Source organism: Monodelphis domestica, chromosome 7 (assembly GCF_027887165.1).
Source record: "Monodelphis domestica isolate mMonDom1 chromosome 7, mMonDom1.pri, whole genome shotgun sequence".
NCBI lineage: Eukaryota > Metazoa > Chordata > Mammalia > Didelphimorphia > Didelphidae > Monodelphis > Monodelphis domestica.
The window spans coordinates 194,733,901-194,746,620 of NC_077233.1; the positions used below are offsets into that span (position 1 = coordinate 194,733,901).

The following is a 12,720-nucleotide window of genomic DNA, read 5'->3' on the forward strand; positions in this document are numbered from 1 at the left end:
GTTCGGGGTAACGCAAACTACATGATGTCAGGGTGGGGGAAATTTTATGGCCTCCCATCTCTCCTGTTCTTAATTTGTCAGGTATTCTGTTTTTGATGTTTGTGTCCCTTACAGTAATGAATACATTTATAGTCATAAATCGGTTTCCTGGGATCTTTGCAAAAGAAACGCTTTAAGATATTTTCTTTCCACTATGATATCCCAGTTTGCAGTTTCCAACAGGGCCAACTGGTCAGTTAGCTGGAAGAATCTATAATCAGGTTACAAAAGCATCTATAGGGAAGCCTCAGAAGTAATCAAAACTTGAATATTTAGGTTAGCCAGGACCTCTTTGGATCTATAAAATGAGGGAGCTGGCTTAGATTGGCGCAAATGTTCCTTCCAGAACTAAACCTAGAATTCTAGGAAGCATTGTACAGCGGCTTCATTTTTATTTTCTTAGCAGAAACTGATTGTCTTTTGTTGAAAAGCTGAGGAAATGGGAAGAAAACTCAAAAAGCTGTTTCCATTTCTAGCTCTGGGGAACCTAGGATGGCAGGGACCAGGCCATCTTTCTTTTATATCCTGTTATATGTGCCTTAATGTATTGATATCTATGGGGCAGCTAGATGGCACAGTGGATAGAGTACAAGGCTTAGAGTCAGAAAGGCTCATCTCCTTGAGTTCAAGCCTGGTGTCAGATATTTACTAGCTGTGTGATTCTGGGCAAGCTGCTTAACCCTTTTAGTCTCTGTTTTTTCATCTGTCAAATGAGCACTTCAGTATCTTTTAACAAGAAAACCCTAAATGGGATCACAAAGAGCAAGACATGGCTGATAACGCCTGCACAACAATATAATGATACGGTCAAATTAGGCTCTCACATTCTCGAATAAGTAAAAGAATGTGATGTTTTACTAATTTAATATACTTTAAGACTAGGCTAGCTCCTTCATCCCAGGGAGAGACTAGATAGCTATGAGCATGCTCGATATGGAATCAGAAAGGTTTGAATCCATCATTGGCTGTTTGTTTATATTAGAACCTAGTCAAATCATTTAACCTCTGAGAGGCTCACAACTTTCCAGTCTATAAAATGTGGATAGTAAAAGCAACTACTTCCAGGGTAATGATCAGGCTCAAATGAGATGATTCAATTAAAATAATTTGAAAATCTTAAAGTGTTATTTCAATGTCATCTATTATTAGAATCAATTAGTAAAGTCATTCACTTAGAGATGAGAAGAACTGGATTTGAACTGGGAAGAACCTCAGATGCTAATTGTGTGACACTAGGCAAGTCTCAACTTCTGGGAGATTCAATTTCTTAATATGTAAAATGGAGAAAAGAAATACATCTATGAGAAAGGATTATTGTGGGTTCAAAGCCAATAACATATGTAAGTCTGAAAAGTATTATAAATATCATGGATTATGATTTTTTTGTTATTAACAGTATTTAGTTCTCTCTTCCACATTGAGACTTTCCCCATCACAGTTTCTTATATTGCGGGTTGACATAAGAAATTAAATGGGAATGGGGGGGGGTGGAGTTTTATGGAAGTCGTGGATGACATATGAAAGCTAGCAGATGACCCAGAAAATTTTTAGAAATTCAGAAATGAATAATCTTAAAATTATAATAAAGTACTATAAACACCCCATAAAAGAAAAAGAAAAAATCAGACTTCTTTGATATGAAGAGAGGGTCAAAGACCTTTATGTGGATTTTCTAGATCACAGCGGTGCAGAGACTCTTAACTCCTGTGATGTGGAAGGGATAACTGTAACTAGCTGTGTGATTCTGGGTAAATCATTCACTTTCTCTGCATTTCAGTTTTCTCATTAGAAAAATGAAGACACTACTACAGATATGTGAAGATTTTGAGAAATAATCAGGGAGAAACAGTCATCTGGGGCAATTGGCCCTGGACCAATATATATACACACACATATGGAACTGTGCATAATCTGCACTTAGGCATGAGTTTCACAGTGACCTTCTGAGGCTTCACTAAGAGGGCTGCAATCTCAGAAGTGACCACGTTAACGATAGTTGTGATGTCATCTTTGAAGCGATCTGAAAAACGAGTTCTCCGAAAATTATCCCGTTTATCCATGTTATGCACATACTGGGCCATGCTCTTCACCTGAAGAAGGAAAAAAAAATCAGCAGAGAAATTGGAGACCTATTTTCACAGCATACAAAACATGAACAAATGATCTGTCTCTAACGGTTAATTCTTCTCCTTTTCTCTATTTTATCCTCTAGAGCTTCACAAATAGGAGGAAACTCTCCAGCTGGCACATATCTGAAGTAAACAAATAATATTCCTTCAACATGAATACCTTTCATCCTGAAGAGATTCTATTCTTTCTGGCCCAGTACCAGGGAAAGGGAGTCCTTTCTCCTATTGTGCTGGGCCACATTCTGCTGGGTATGATGGACATATTTTCTCCACCATCATTTTAGGATAACTTTTTTATGGTAAATTTTGCAGTTGTGGTAAATAAACAAATGTAAACTTTCCACATACAAATATTAAAAAGAAGATAGCATGCAAAATTGTGAATTTCTGTTACACAATTTACTTTTTAAGTGTATATTAAATTTAACAAGGTAGTAATAAAATTGACCTATTTATGTCTCTGTCTGAACTTCTTTTCTTCTGAGCTTTAATGATTTTTTTTAAAAGGAAGGGGATCTCATATAACTTTTCTTGGCAATTTTAAGACAACTGATTTCAGAGAAGGTTTCAAATTGCATTTGTAGGGGGAAGTTCTGCACCTAGAAAACCAGTATATCAATGAAATTGCAGATCTAGTCCCTATTCCTAATTCTATCACTACATAAGAAATGTGAGTCTTTTCCTCCCTACTTCTTGGCCAAATAGAAGCCCTCCTTTATAACAAACCAATATAGTACATTGGCCATATCTGACAATGCATCTGTCACATTATACCTCTGCCCCATCACCTCTATACTGTTTCATCATCAGTCATAAGACTGATGAAAAGTAATGAATAGTCTCTGCTTTGATCAGAATTCTAAAACTTTCAAATTATAATCCTTTGTGATATTATGGCAATTAGAGCATATAAATTATTCTCCTATTTTGATTCATTTCATGCTGCATAAGTTAAATCTACCATATTCATCTTTTCTTATGGTTCAACAATGTTCTGTTGTAATCGTATGCTACATTTTGTATAGCCATTCCCCAACTGATGGGCAAACTTTGTTTCCAATCCTCTGCTAGAACAGATAGGGCTTTTATAAATAGTTTTGTAAATGAGGGTCTTTTCTTTCCTTGGGGGTAGTGGTGGCATTTATTACTTATGCCTACTAAGTGGTAATACTAGGCATACTAGGCGAGAAGGGACGCATAGTTTAGTGACTTTAGGGGTATAGTTCCAAATTGGCTTTCAGAATGATTAGATCTCTTCCCAGGTCCAGTAAAAATTCATTAGTGTCTGTACATTAGCATATGAGCCCTATCAGGGCAGGGATCATGTTTATGAATATCTTTGCATTCCCAGTATTTAGCACGGTGCCTGGCATATTATTTACTATATGTCACTTAGTAAATACTCCCAAAGCACCATCAACAATGAACATTTTTCTCTTTTGTTATTTTTACTAATGTGATATGTGGGGAGTCTAACCTTGGAGTTAATTTTAATTTAGCTTTCTCTGAAATTTGATTTGGAATATTTTTTCATGTTTGCTGATGGACTGCATTTAAGAAATGTATGTTAATCTCCTTTGGCTATTTATCCATTGGGGAATGGCTTTTGTTCTTACCAATTTGTATCAATTCTTTATGTCGGATCATTTTTAGAGTTCCCTGCTTTCCTTTTAATTCTAACTTCATTGATTTTGCTTGTACAAAATCTTTACAATTTTATATCAAGGATATTGTCATTGAGATTTTGTTTCTTGGCACAGACATGATGGAGGGAAAGAAGGGAAGTTACTAATCCTTTCTTGCTCACTGGTGCTGTAACAGGAGCGATATGTATTTCTGGTATCCTGAGTTTCAAATCGTAATGCAAAGCACATTTTCCTCTAGACACAGTGCTATACATTTGTAATATTATTGCTTTCTGCTCTTGTATGTTTTCATTGTGAGTATATCCTCTTTCAGCTATGAGATGTTGTGGGTTGCCTTGGAAATGTAATCACTATCTAGACATTATTTCTATGGGGGGATGCATGTTGCGGTCTAAACATCTGACATACAAATGAACTTTTCTTTTAAAAGCCTTTATTTTCTGTCCTAGTAACAACTCAAGATAGAAGGGCAAAGGCCTCCACTGTGCCACCTATCTGTCCCTCAAATGGATATTTAAAACATGGCAAATATATAAATTGGGGATGGCCTGTATACCATTTAATCTGTGTGTAAAATGTTAGAAATTAAGGAATTCTTCTTTTGCTCTTTGTGGAAATCTCTCTGTCTTCTTAGCATCCATGACGATGGACTATCTTCTCCAGGTGACATTTTGATTTCAAGACATTTTCATGAGGACAGGGTTGAGTTCAGCCTCAGATAGAAGTACCCAAGGATAGGCTGGTGGGAAAGGAGTTGGTGGTTTTAGGTAGTTCCTCATGCCCAGATACCTACACTATGAAGTCATCACCATGAATGACTAGACTGGTTGGCAGGCAGAGTCAACCTATTAAGAAATGACCCTGGAAGGTGAGCCACCAACCTACACTGGGAGGAGGCCCCTCTAAGTCAAGGCTGGAGGTGGAGGGGGCAAAGTGGGAAAGTTTATTACACAATATTCCTAGGCTCCATGTGGGAGACCTTTTATGCATAAATTCAAGAAAAACAAAACAAGGGAGACAGGAGTGTGGAGGAAGTAGTAGGGAGAAGAGACAGATATATAGAGACAGAGACAGAGAAAGAGAAAGAGGTGGGAGGTGGTGGAGTAGGATAGAGAGATGGGGAGGGAAGGGAGGAGGAAAAGGAGAAAGAAATGTGCTCTATTTTTGACAGTTGACACTAGAGACCAGAGAAGAAAGGTATCCAGGAGCGTAGATCGATTACAAAAAAATATGTAGCTCCAAATTAAAAATTGCAAATTCTTTTGATTCCAATGCTTCCACACTCCCCCCAAAAGAAAAAAAAAACAGAAAGAGAGCCAATATATTCATCCTCCATGGTATCATATAACTGTTCTGTGGAATTATTGAACCGGAGTTGGAAATAATGGGCTCTGTCAGAGCCATGACCAGAGATTTCCACTTTCTGCAGAGATTATCACTTTTTCCCACAAAAATGACCTAAAAGGGACCCAATAAGACAATATCTCCTTTTCCGGGGCTAGCTCACTTCTAACACTGTGTTTCCCGACAGGAGGCTCCCTGCCCTACCAACTAGAATGCTTTTTAAAGGACGTTGTTGTACTTGGCTGCTGCCAACTATGTCTGGCCATTGCTCAGCCAAACAAATAATTCTCACAATGTTGTGCTTCCAACTCCTGGCCTCTCTCCAGACTTTTGAACCTCAGCTGCTAGACATGCTGACTCTCCCCAAAGCAGACAATTGGGGGAACCATCAATAAATTCTTGGACAACCTTTTTGGGGGTGGGAGGGACATTACTTCCCAATTTTGGTCTGTGTAGCTTATATGACAGAGGGCAATGCTGAAATGGCCCCTCAGAACTATAGATGGTATGGAATCCATGACCTGTTTTAAGACCAGATCTATACTGGGCCAATAATTCACTTCTGAGCCTTTGAAGTTTGGCTCAGTGGAGTCTAGATGAGAACCAAAGGGGTTTTACTCATTAGAAAGTGTGAGAATTGCCTAAGGATTGTGTTGGTCTCTAACACCAAACTAATTGTTCATTAGCACTTGAGCACTCCTACCAAAGAACATTAAGCCAATCTAAGTTGTTGGCTAGGCTTGGGCACCACTCAGCTTCAATTCTTTCAGAGGCCTAAGAGAAATGAATGGCCTGGTAAGCTAGTACAGGTCATGTTCAAGCTAAACTTTTTTTTATTTTTTTGCAAGGTTTCTTAATACAGTCTGAGCTTCTGACTTTAACCTGAAAATAGCTGTGGTCCTGATTACTGTATATACTGAATTTCCCCCTCAACAGGAACTAGGATCAATTGGAACTTTCTTTCTAAGTGTCCTAAATGTATATAAAGCTTTTGCTGATCACTCTGATCTTATAAAGTCCTAGGAGTTCAATCTGTAAACTTGGCTGTGACTCAGATCCCCATAGATCTGGGTGCTACTGAGATTTTCTATCTCAACAGAGTAGTTGGGACAGAAACAGACGTAGGTTAAAGACCTTTTCCAATACCAGAGACCCATCCTAGCAGCAATAGCCTCTATTATCCTCCTCATTACTCAATGAATCCATCAACCCTTAAGCACTTGTTAGATGCCTAGAGATACCAGTACAAAGAATGAAAGAATCCTGCTTGCAGTGAATTTACATTCTAATGAATTACATTCACATGAGCCACCATTGCAACCTGGTCAGGATATTCATCATTAGCCTCACACTGCAACTATCCAGGGTAATCCCAAGTGGAGAAAAGGGGTTTGGGACTTATAGTGGTTTCGTTCTTTTTTCAACAGAACTATCAGTTATTCAATATCTGGTCAGATCCTTCCATCCACAAAGAACTGAGATGCCAATCTGAAAGGGAAACCGGGACATTTAAAGGGAGATTGTGGGGCAGCTGGGTGGCTCAGTGGATGGAGAGCCAGACCAAGAGAAGGAAGGTCCTAGGTTCAAATCTGGTCTCAGACACTTCCCCACTGAGTGATCCTGGGCAAGTCACTTAACCCCCATTGCCTAGCCCTTACTGTTCTTCTGCCTTAGAACCAATACACAGTATTGACTCCAAGATGGATAAAAAAAGAGAGATTTTGCATATCTCAACAGAACTGGGGTAACTCATTCAAGGAGAGAATGCTATTATTTTAGGTGAATGAGCTCAATGCAAACTTTAAAGGGGCACAACCAGAGGCCAGAGAACATAATCTGGGAGAGGGGAGAATGGAGTGGGAGTTGCTCCATTTATTTACAACTGTATGAATTTTTTAAATTAATGCAAGATGACCCATATCAATCAATCAATCAATCAAATATATTTATTAGCTCCCTCCTCTCTTTGAAGTGCTATGCTAAGCCGGGAGAGGTGAGGGTAAAGAAGGGAAACTGATGGAAATATAAAGAACAGAACAATTTCTATTTTTGAGGCTCTTACATAAAAGCATATAGTATTATAAAAACATATTTGCTGTATTAGGAGTATTACTTAGGGTTATAGGAAATGATGAGGGTAGTGGAAGCTGAGAGTTATAAGATAGAAATAAAGGCAAATAGGGCTTAGCTACACCATAGCTGGGCTTCAACAGACACATGCTATCCAACATTTGATTCCTGAACCCCTTGGACTTAATACATGGCATCTGTATAGCTCTTTAAGGTTTGCAAAGCATTTTACATGCATATCTTATTTCACCTTCCCAACTTCATCTATGCTCTCATTTGATCTTTGCAACAATCTGGTAAGGGAGAAATTACTATTATCCTCATTCTGAAGATGAAAAAACCAAGGCCCAAGGAGGCAAAGTTATTTGTTCAGGATCACAGAGCCAAAAAGCATTTGAGATTGGATTACAAATGGAATCTTCTCTTTTTTTTTTCCTTTCTGGGTGAGTCATTTAACTTGTTTGCCTCAGTTTCCTCAACTGTAAAATGGGGATTATAATCGCACATATTGCAAAGCATGTGAAGATCAAATACAAATATTTTATTTTGTAAAGTGCTTAGCACAGTGTCTGGCACATTATAGACTTTTTAAAAACCTTTACTTTCTGTCTTAGAATCCATACTAAGTATTGTTTCCAAGGCAGAAGAGTGGTAAAGGCTAGGCATTGGGGGTTAAGTGACTTGTCCAGGGTCACACAGCTAAGGAAGTGTCTGAGATCAGATTTGAACTCAGGACCTCCCATCTCTAGACCTAACTCTCATTCCACTAAGCCACCTAGCCTCTGTCCACCCCCACTCCCAGATTTAAGCTAATGATAAATGCTTATTCTCTTCCCTTTCACACCCCGCCTCCTAACTCCAAGTTTAACATTTTACCCTAATGGGGGTACTTGAGACCCCCTAGAGACTTGATGACACTTGGGCCAGAGATTCTTAAACTGGTGTTAGCCTGAGCATAGATTTTAGGGGAACCATGAACTTGGGTGGAAAAAAATTACATATTCATTTTCCCTAACCTCTAACTGCAATTTTGCATTTCCTGGGAGGATTGTTTTAAAACCTTCTCCTGAGAAGGGGAGCACAGGCATCCCTAGACTGCCAGTGTCCACAGCACCAAAAGGGTAGAGAACCCATTGTTCTAGGATGATAGATTTGGATCTGGGAGGACACCTCAGAGGCCATGGCACCCAACTCACTCACTTTACTGATAGGGAGGCTCAGAGAAGCAAGGTGGCTTGCCCACGGCTACTTAGGTGGCAAGGGATGAAGGAAGGATTTGCTTTTAAATGCATAACTGGTAAGTCAAAGATCAGAGGGAAAACACATGAAAAGAGGGTGTGCAAGTACAACGGGGTGTCACAGAAATAAGGACATCGGCTCCACAGTTGTCGGTATATGAGGAGATGCAGCTTTGCTCTTCCATAACCTTTGCTGTTGTTGATCTGTTTCAGTCACATCTGACTCTCTGTGACCCTATTTGGGGTTTTCTTGACAAAGATACTGGAGTGGTTGGCCATTTCCTTCTCTAGCTCAACTGACTTATAAGGAAATTGAGCCCAACAGGGCTAAGAGACTTGCCCAAGGTCACACAACTACTAAGTATCTGGGTCTGGGTTTGAACTCAGGTCTTTATGACTCCAAGCCTGGAGGATATCAAGGGAGGTATCTTTTGCACCTTCTAGCTGCTGTGTATTATTCCTAAAGGAAAAAACTGGGCCACTAGGATAATTTCTACTCAAAACATACAAGCTTTCCCTTAAATTGTTTTATACCCTAATAATAAAAGACAAATAAATACTCATCTTACCAGAAGCTCAAAGAAGAACCAGGCATACTTGAAGACTGACTCTCTCACCATTCCAGTGCTGACCACCATCTGCAGCGCAAGTTCCTCATGGAAGTGCTATACCCAAAAGCAAAGAGACGATTGAGCAATGATAACTGCCCCCCCTTCCCCAACATCCCTCTTTTACCAGTCTATGAAATGACCCCTGGAGAGCTTAGTTTGGGATCCTAAGTCATGTAGCTCATGGCACTTCCTTACACACTGAGCCCTGGGAGGGAGGGAGGTAAACTGGAAAGAGTCCTGGGTTAGGAGTCAAAGGGTTTTGAGTTCAAATTCTGACTATTATTACCTGTGTGACCAACCTCAGGTAAATCCATCTCTCTGGGCCTCTATTGCTTCTTCTATAAAATAAAGACTACCTGCTATTTGAGGTCTCTTCTAGCTATCAAGACATCTCAGTTTTAGTTCCATTTCTACAGTTACTTGGAGGTGTAACAAAACAAATTATTTCATCTTTAAGGTCCTCAGTATACTCCTCCATAAAATGAGAAGGCTAGACTAGATCAGGGAGCCTTTTGTTTATTTATAAAATTATTTTAAAAACATTTTTCCATGGTTACATGATTCATGCTCTGTCCCTCCTCTCTTCCCTCCCCACCTCCTGGAGTTGACAAGCAATTCCACTGGATTATACACTCACAACCCATTTCCATATTCTTTATTTTTGTGAAAGAGTAATCCTTTAAAATCTAAACCCCAAATCCCATACCCATATAAAAGAGTAATAAATCATGTTTTCTTCCTGATTTCTACTCCCACAGTTCTTTCTCTGGATGTGGATAGCGTTATTTCTTATAAATCCCTCAGAATTGCCCTGGATTATTACACTGCTACTAGTAGCAAAGTCTATTACTTTTGATCATCCTACAGTGTTACCATTACTGTGTATAATGTTTTCTTGGTTTTGCTCATTTCACTCCACATCAGCATGAACTTAATTAAAAAATATTGATGACTATGTCAGTACAATTGGTTTCCTCTATAACCTTAAATTGTATATAATATGTATTTAATTTTTAGTTTAAGATTAAATTATTAGCCAATAATTAAATTATCAATTAAATAATTAGATTTAAATTTTTCATTTAAATAATTTAATTGATTAAATTATATTTAAAATTTTATTTAAAATGCATTTATTCAAAACATTATTCTGAGGAAAGGTCCAAAGGCTTCACCAGGCTGCCATGTCTTATAAAAAAAAGGTTGAGGATTCCTGGCTAAATGTTATCTAAGGTCCTTTCTTGTTCTCAAATTCTGTAATTCTATTTTGATTCTAAAATGACCAAAGGGAAAGACTCACATGGACAATGTGACTTAGTCCTCATGTAAATAGTACCTCTACATGAAAACCTTGAATCCAGAACCTGTAAATCACTACATTCCCAGAATCAGGTTCCTGAAAGACTTTCGAGATTTGGAAACTTTGGTTTGAAATGTGCCAAGATGCCACAACGTATTTTATTTCTCTTGGCTTTGGGTCATCTCTTTACGTATCTCTCAGATATCTCATTTCCCATCTAGCTCCCCTCATTCTAGATATCTTTGACTTCTCTATCAAAAGTCACTTTAAACTCCCTCTACCTTTTCAACTTTCTTCTTGTGTATTGCAGGGGTCCCCAAACTTTTTACACAGGGGGCCAGTCCCTCAGACCATTGGAGGGCCAGACTATAAATAAAAAAAAAAACTATGAAAAAATTTATATACGTCTGTCTGGGATAGCGGAGGCTGCAGCGCTGGCTGGGATGGGCCTGTCACACCTTGCACTGGCACTGCCACCACTACACCGGGCAGCAGTATACACACTGCGGAATCCCCTCCCCCAGATTGCTGCTCATCATGCTGACATCTTCCATTGTGCAGCCACATAAGCCTTTGTGCTGCGCCTCGTTCTCCTTCAGTTACTCTCAGAACAAGGCACCACACAAAGGATTATGTCACCGGAAGTAGTCCTGTATGTGAGTGACGTCGTGCTTTGTGGCACTGCCACATACAGAGCTCCTCTCACTGACCACCAATGAAAGAGGTGCCCCTTCCGGAAGTGTGGTGGGGGCTGGATAAATAGTCTCAGGGGGTCACATGTGGCCTGCGGGCCGTAGTTTGGGGACCCCTGGTGTATTGCATTGACCCATCAGATCATAAGCTCCTTGAGGGCAGGAACTATTTTTATTTTTTGCATTTGTATCCTCAATGCTTAGCATAGTGCTTAGCACATAGTAGATACTTATTGTTAACTATGGATTTATTGCTTATCATAGACTCCAGTAGGGGACAAGGGAAGGGACAAGGCCTCACATGGGTATCATTCAGTCTGGAGGCTTATTGATGATTTTCCCAAAACAGTGTTGATGGGGAAATGCAGTTATCATTAGAATTTTTTTTTTCAGGGACAAAAGCAACTGAGATAATGGTAGGTGGCAGGCGTTTATAACTGTGTTAGGAGAGGGAGCAAGCTTGTCTTTGTCCCTACTCAGTAGAATGGGGGGGGGGGCAGGAATACTGAGAATAGCAGTTGCACGTTTGGCAGCCCAGGCTAGCACTTGAGGTGAGGTTCAAAGATGGTGGTTGCAATGAAGGAAGAGTGCCCACCCGTATATAATTGTCCTGGAGCCAAGCCTAGCTCACCTCATGGTAGTTATGGCTCTTTTTCAAGAACGTAGGCCAAAATGAGATTTAGGACTGTCTACAGATTTCATTTACTCACTTACCCTCCATCCCCTCACCTGACTTGGCCCAGATAAAAAAAGAGCTAGCTGTGTTTTTAAAAAAATGAAATTTAAGTATAATTTGGGATCTTTTCGCCTCACTCTGGCAAAGTGTTGGTTACAAGAAAAAAGGCACCTGATCATTGCCAAAGCCTAAGAGAGTGGCAATCCTAACAAGGAGACAAGGCCCGGGCTTTAAATTTAACTGCTGAAAAATAGGTCAGGTCGGCTGTGAGATTGTTATGGGGAGAAGAGATTAGAGAAGGATAAGCAGTTTCTTAAAGCCCTTTATTTTGTTTACAAGCATGCATGATTACCAGAACCCTATCTTTACTGCAGAGGTTATCTAAAATAGCAGAGGAGCACAGAGCTATTTGTTAAGTTATTAGTAAAAGAAAAGGGCATACAAAGGGAGAGCTCATCCCAGGAAGCTTCTAATGTGGTGACATTCACTAAATACAGTCTCCGTGGTTTCAATTTCTGTTCCCTGGACTTTTTTCCTTCCAAATGATCCCCTCCTAATAAATTCCAGTGGCAGGAGTATGCATAGCTCTGAGCTTAAAAGAAACTAGGCCTTGCCTGAAAGATGTCAGGATGCGGACACTCGCTAAGGAATAAAAACTCTTAAATTTGGCAATGTCAATATTTCACAGGGGCCTAGAAGGAATTAGTCCTAGAATCATAAAATGCTGGAGCAGGGAGAGATGTTAGAAAACATCTAATTACGTTTATTTTAATCTGAGGTTAAAAAATTGATAACTGTTTAATATCACTGGTTTCTATTGTAATCCTATGTGTTTTATTCACTTAAAACTATTCTGAGAAGGAATTTATGATAGGCTTCATCAGGCTGTGAAAAGGGTCCACGACGCAAAAAAGATGCAGAACTTCTGTTTGAATCCAGTCCTTTAATTTTACAGATGAGGAAAATGAGAAGAGA

At 39.3% G+C, this 12,720-nt stretch overlaps 1 protein-coding gene across 4 annotated transcripts in view; it reads right to left on the reverse strand.

Moving 5' to 3' along the window:
• The window catches only part of DOCK8 (dedicator of cytokinesis 8), a 306,237-nt gene that overhangs the window by 92,531 nt on the left and 200,986 nt on the right, over window positions 1–12,720 (reverse strand). For all 4 annotated transcript variants that reach the window (XM_056806227.1, XM_056806228.1, XM_056806230.1 and 1 more), the window contains 2 exons: window positions 9,036–9,131; window positions 1,980–2,129 (listed from right to left, as the gene is read on the reverse strand). In XM_056806227.1, coding sequence (XP_056662205.1) covers window positions 1,980–2,129; window positions 9,036–9,131 — 246 coding nt within the window. The remainder of the gene's footprint in view (window positions 1–1,979; window positions 2,130–9,035; window positions 9,132–12,720) is intronic.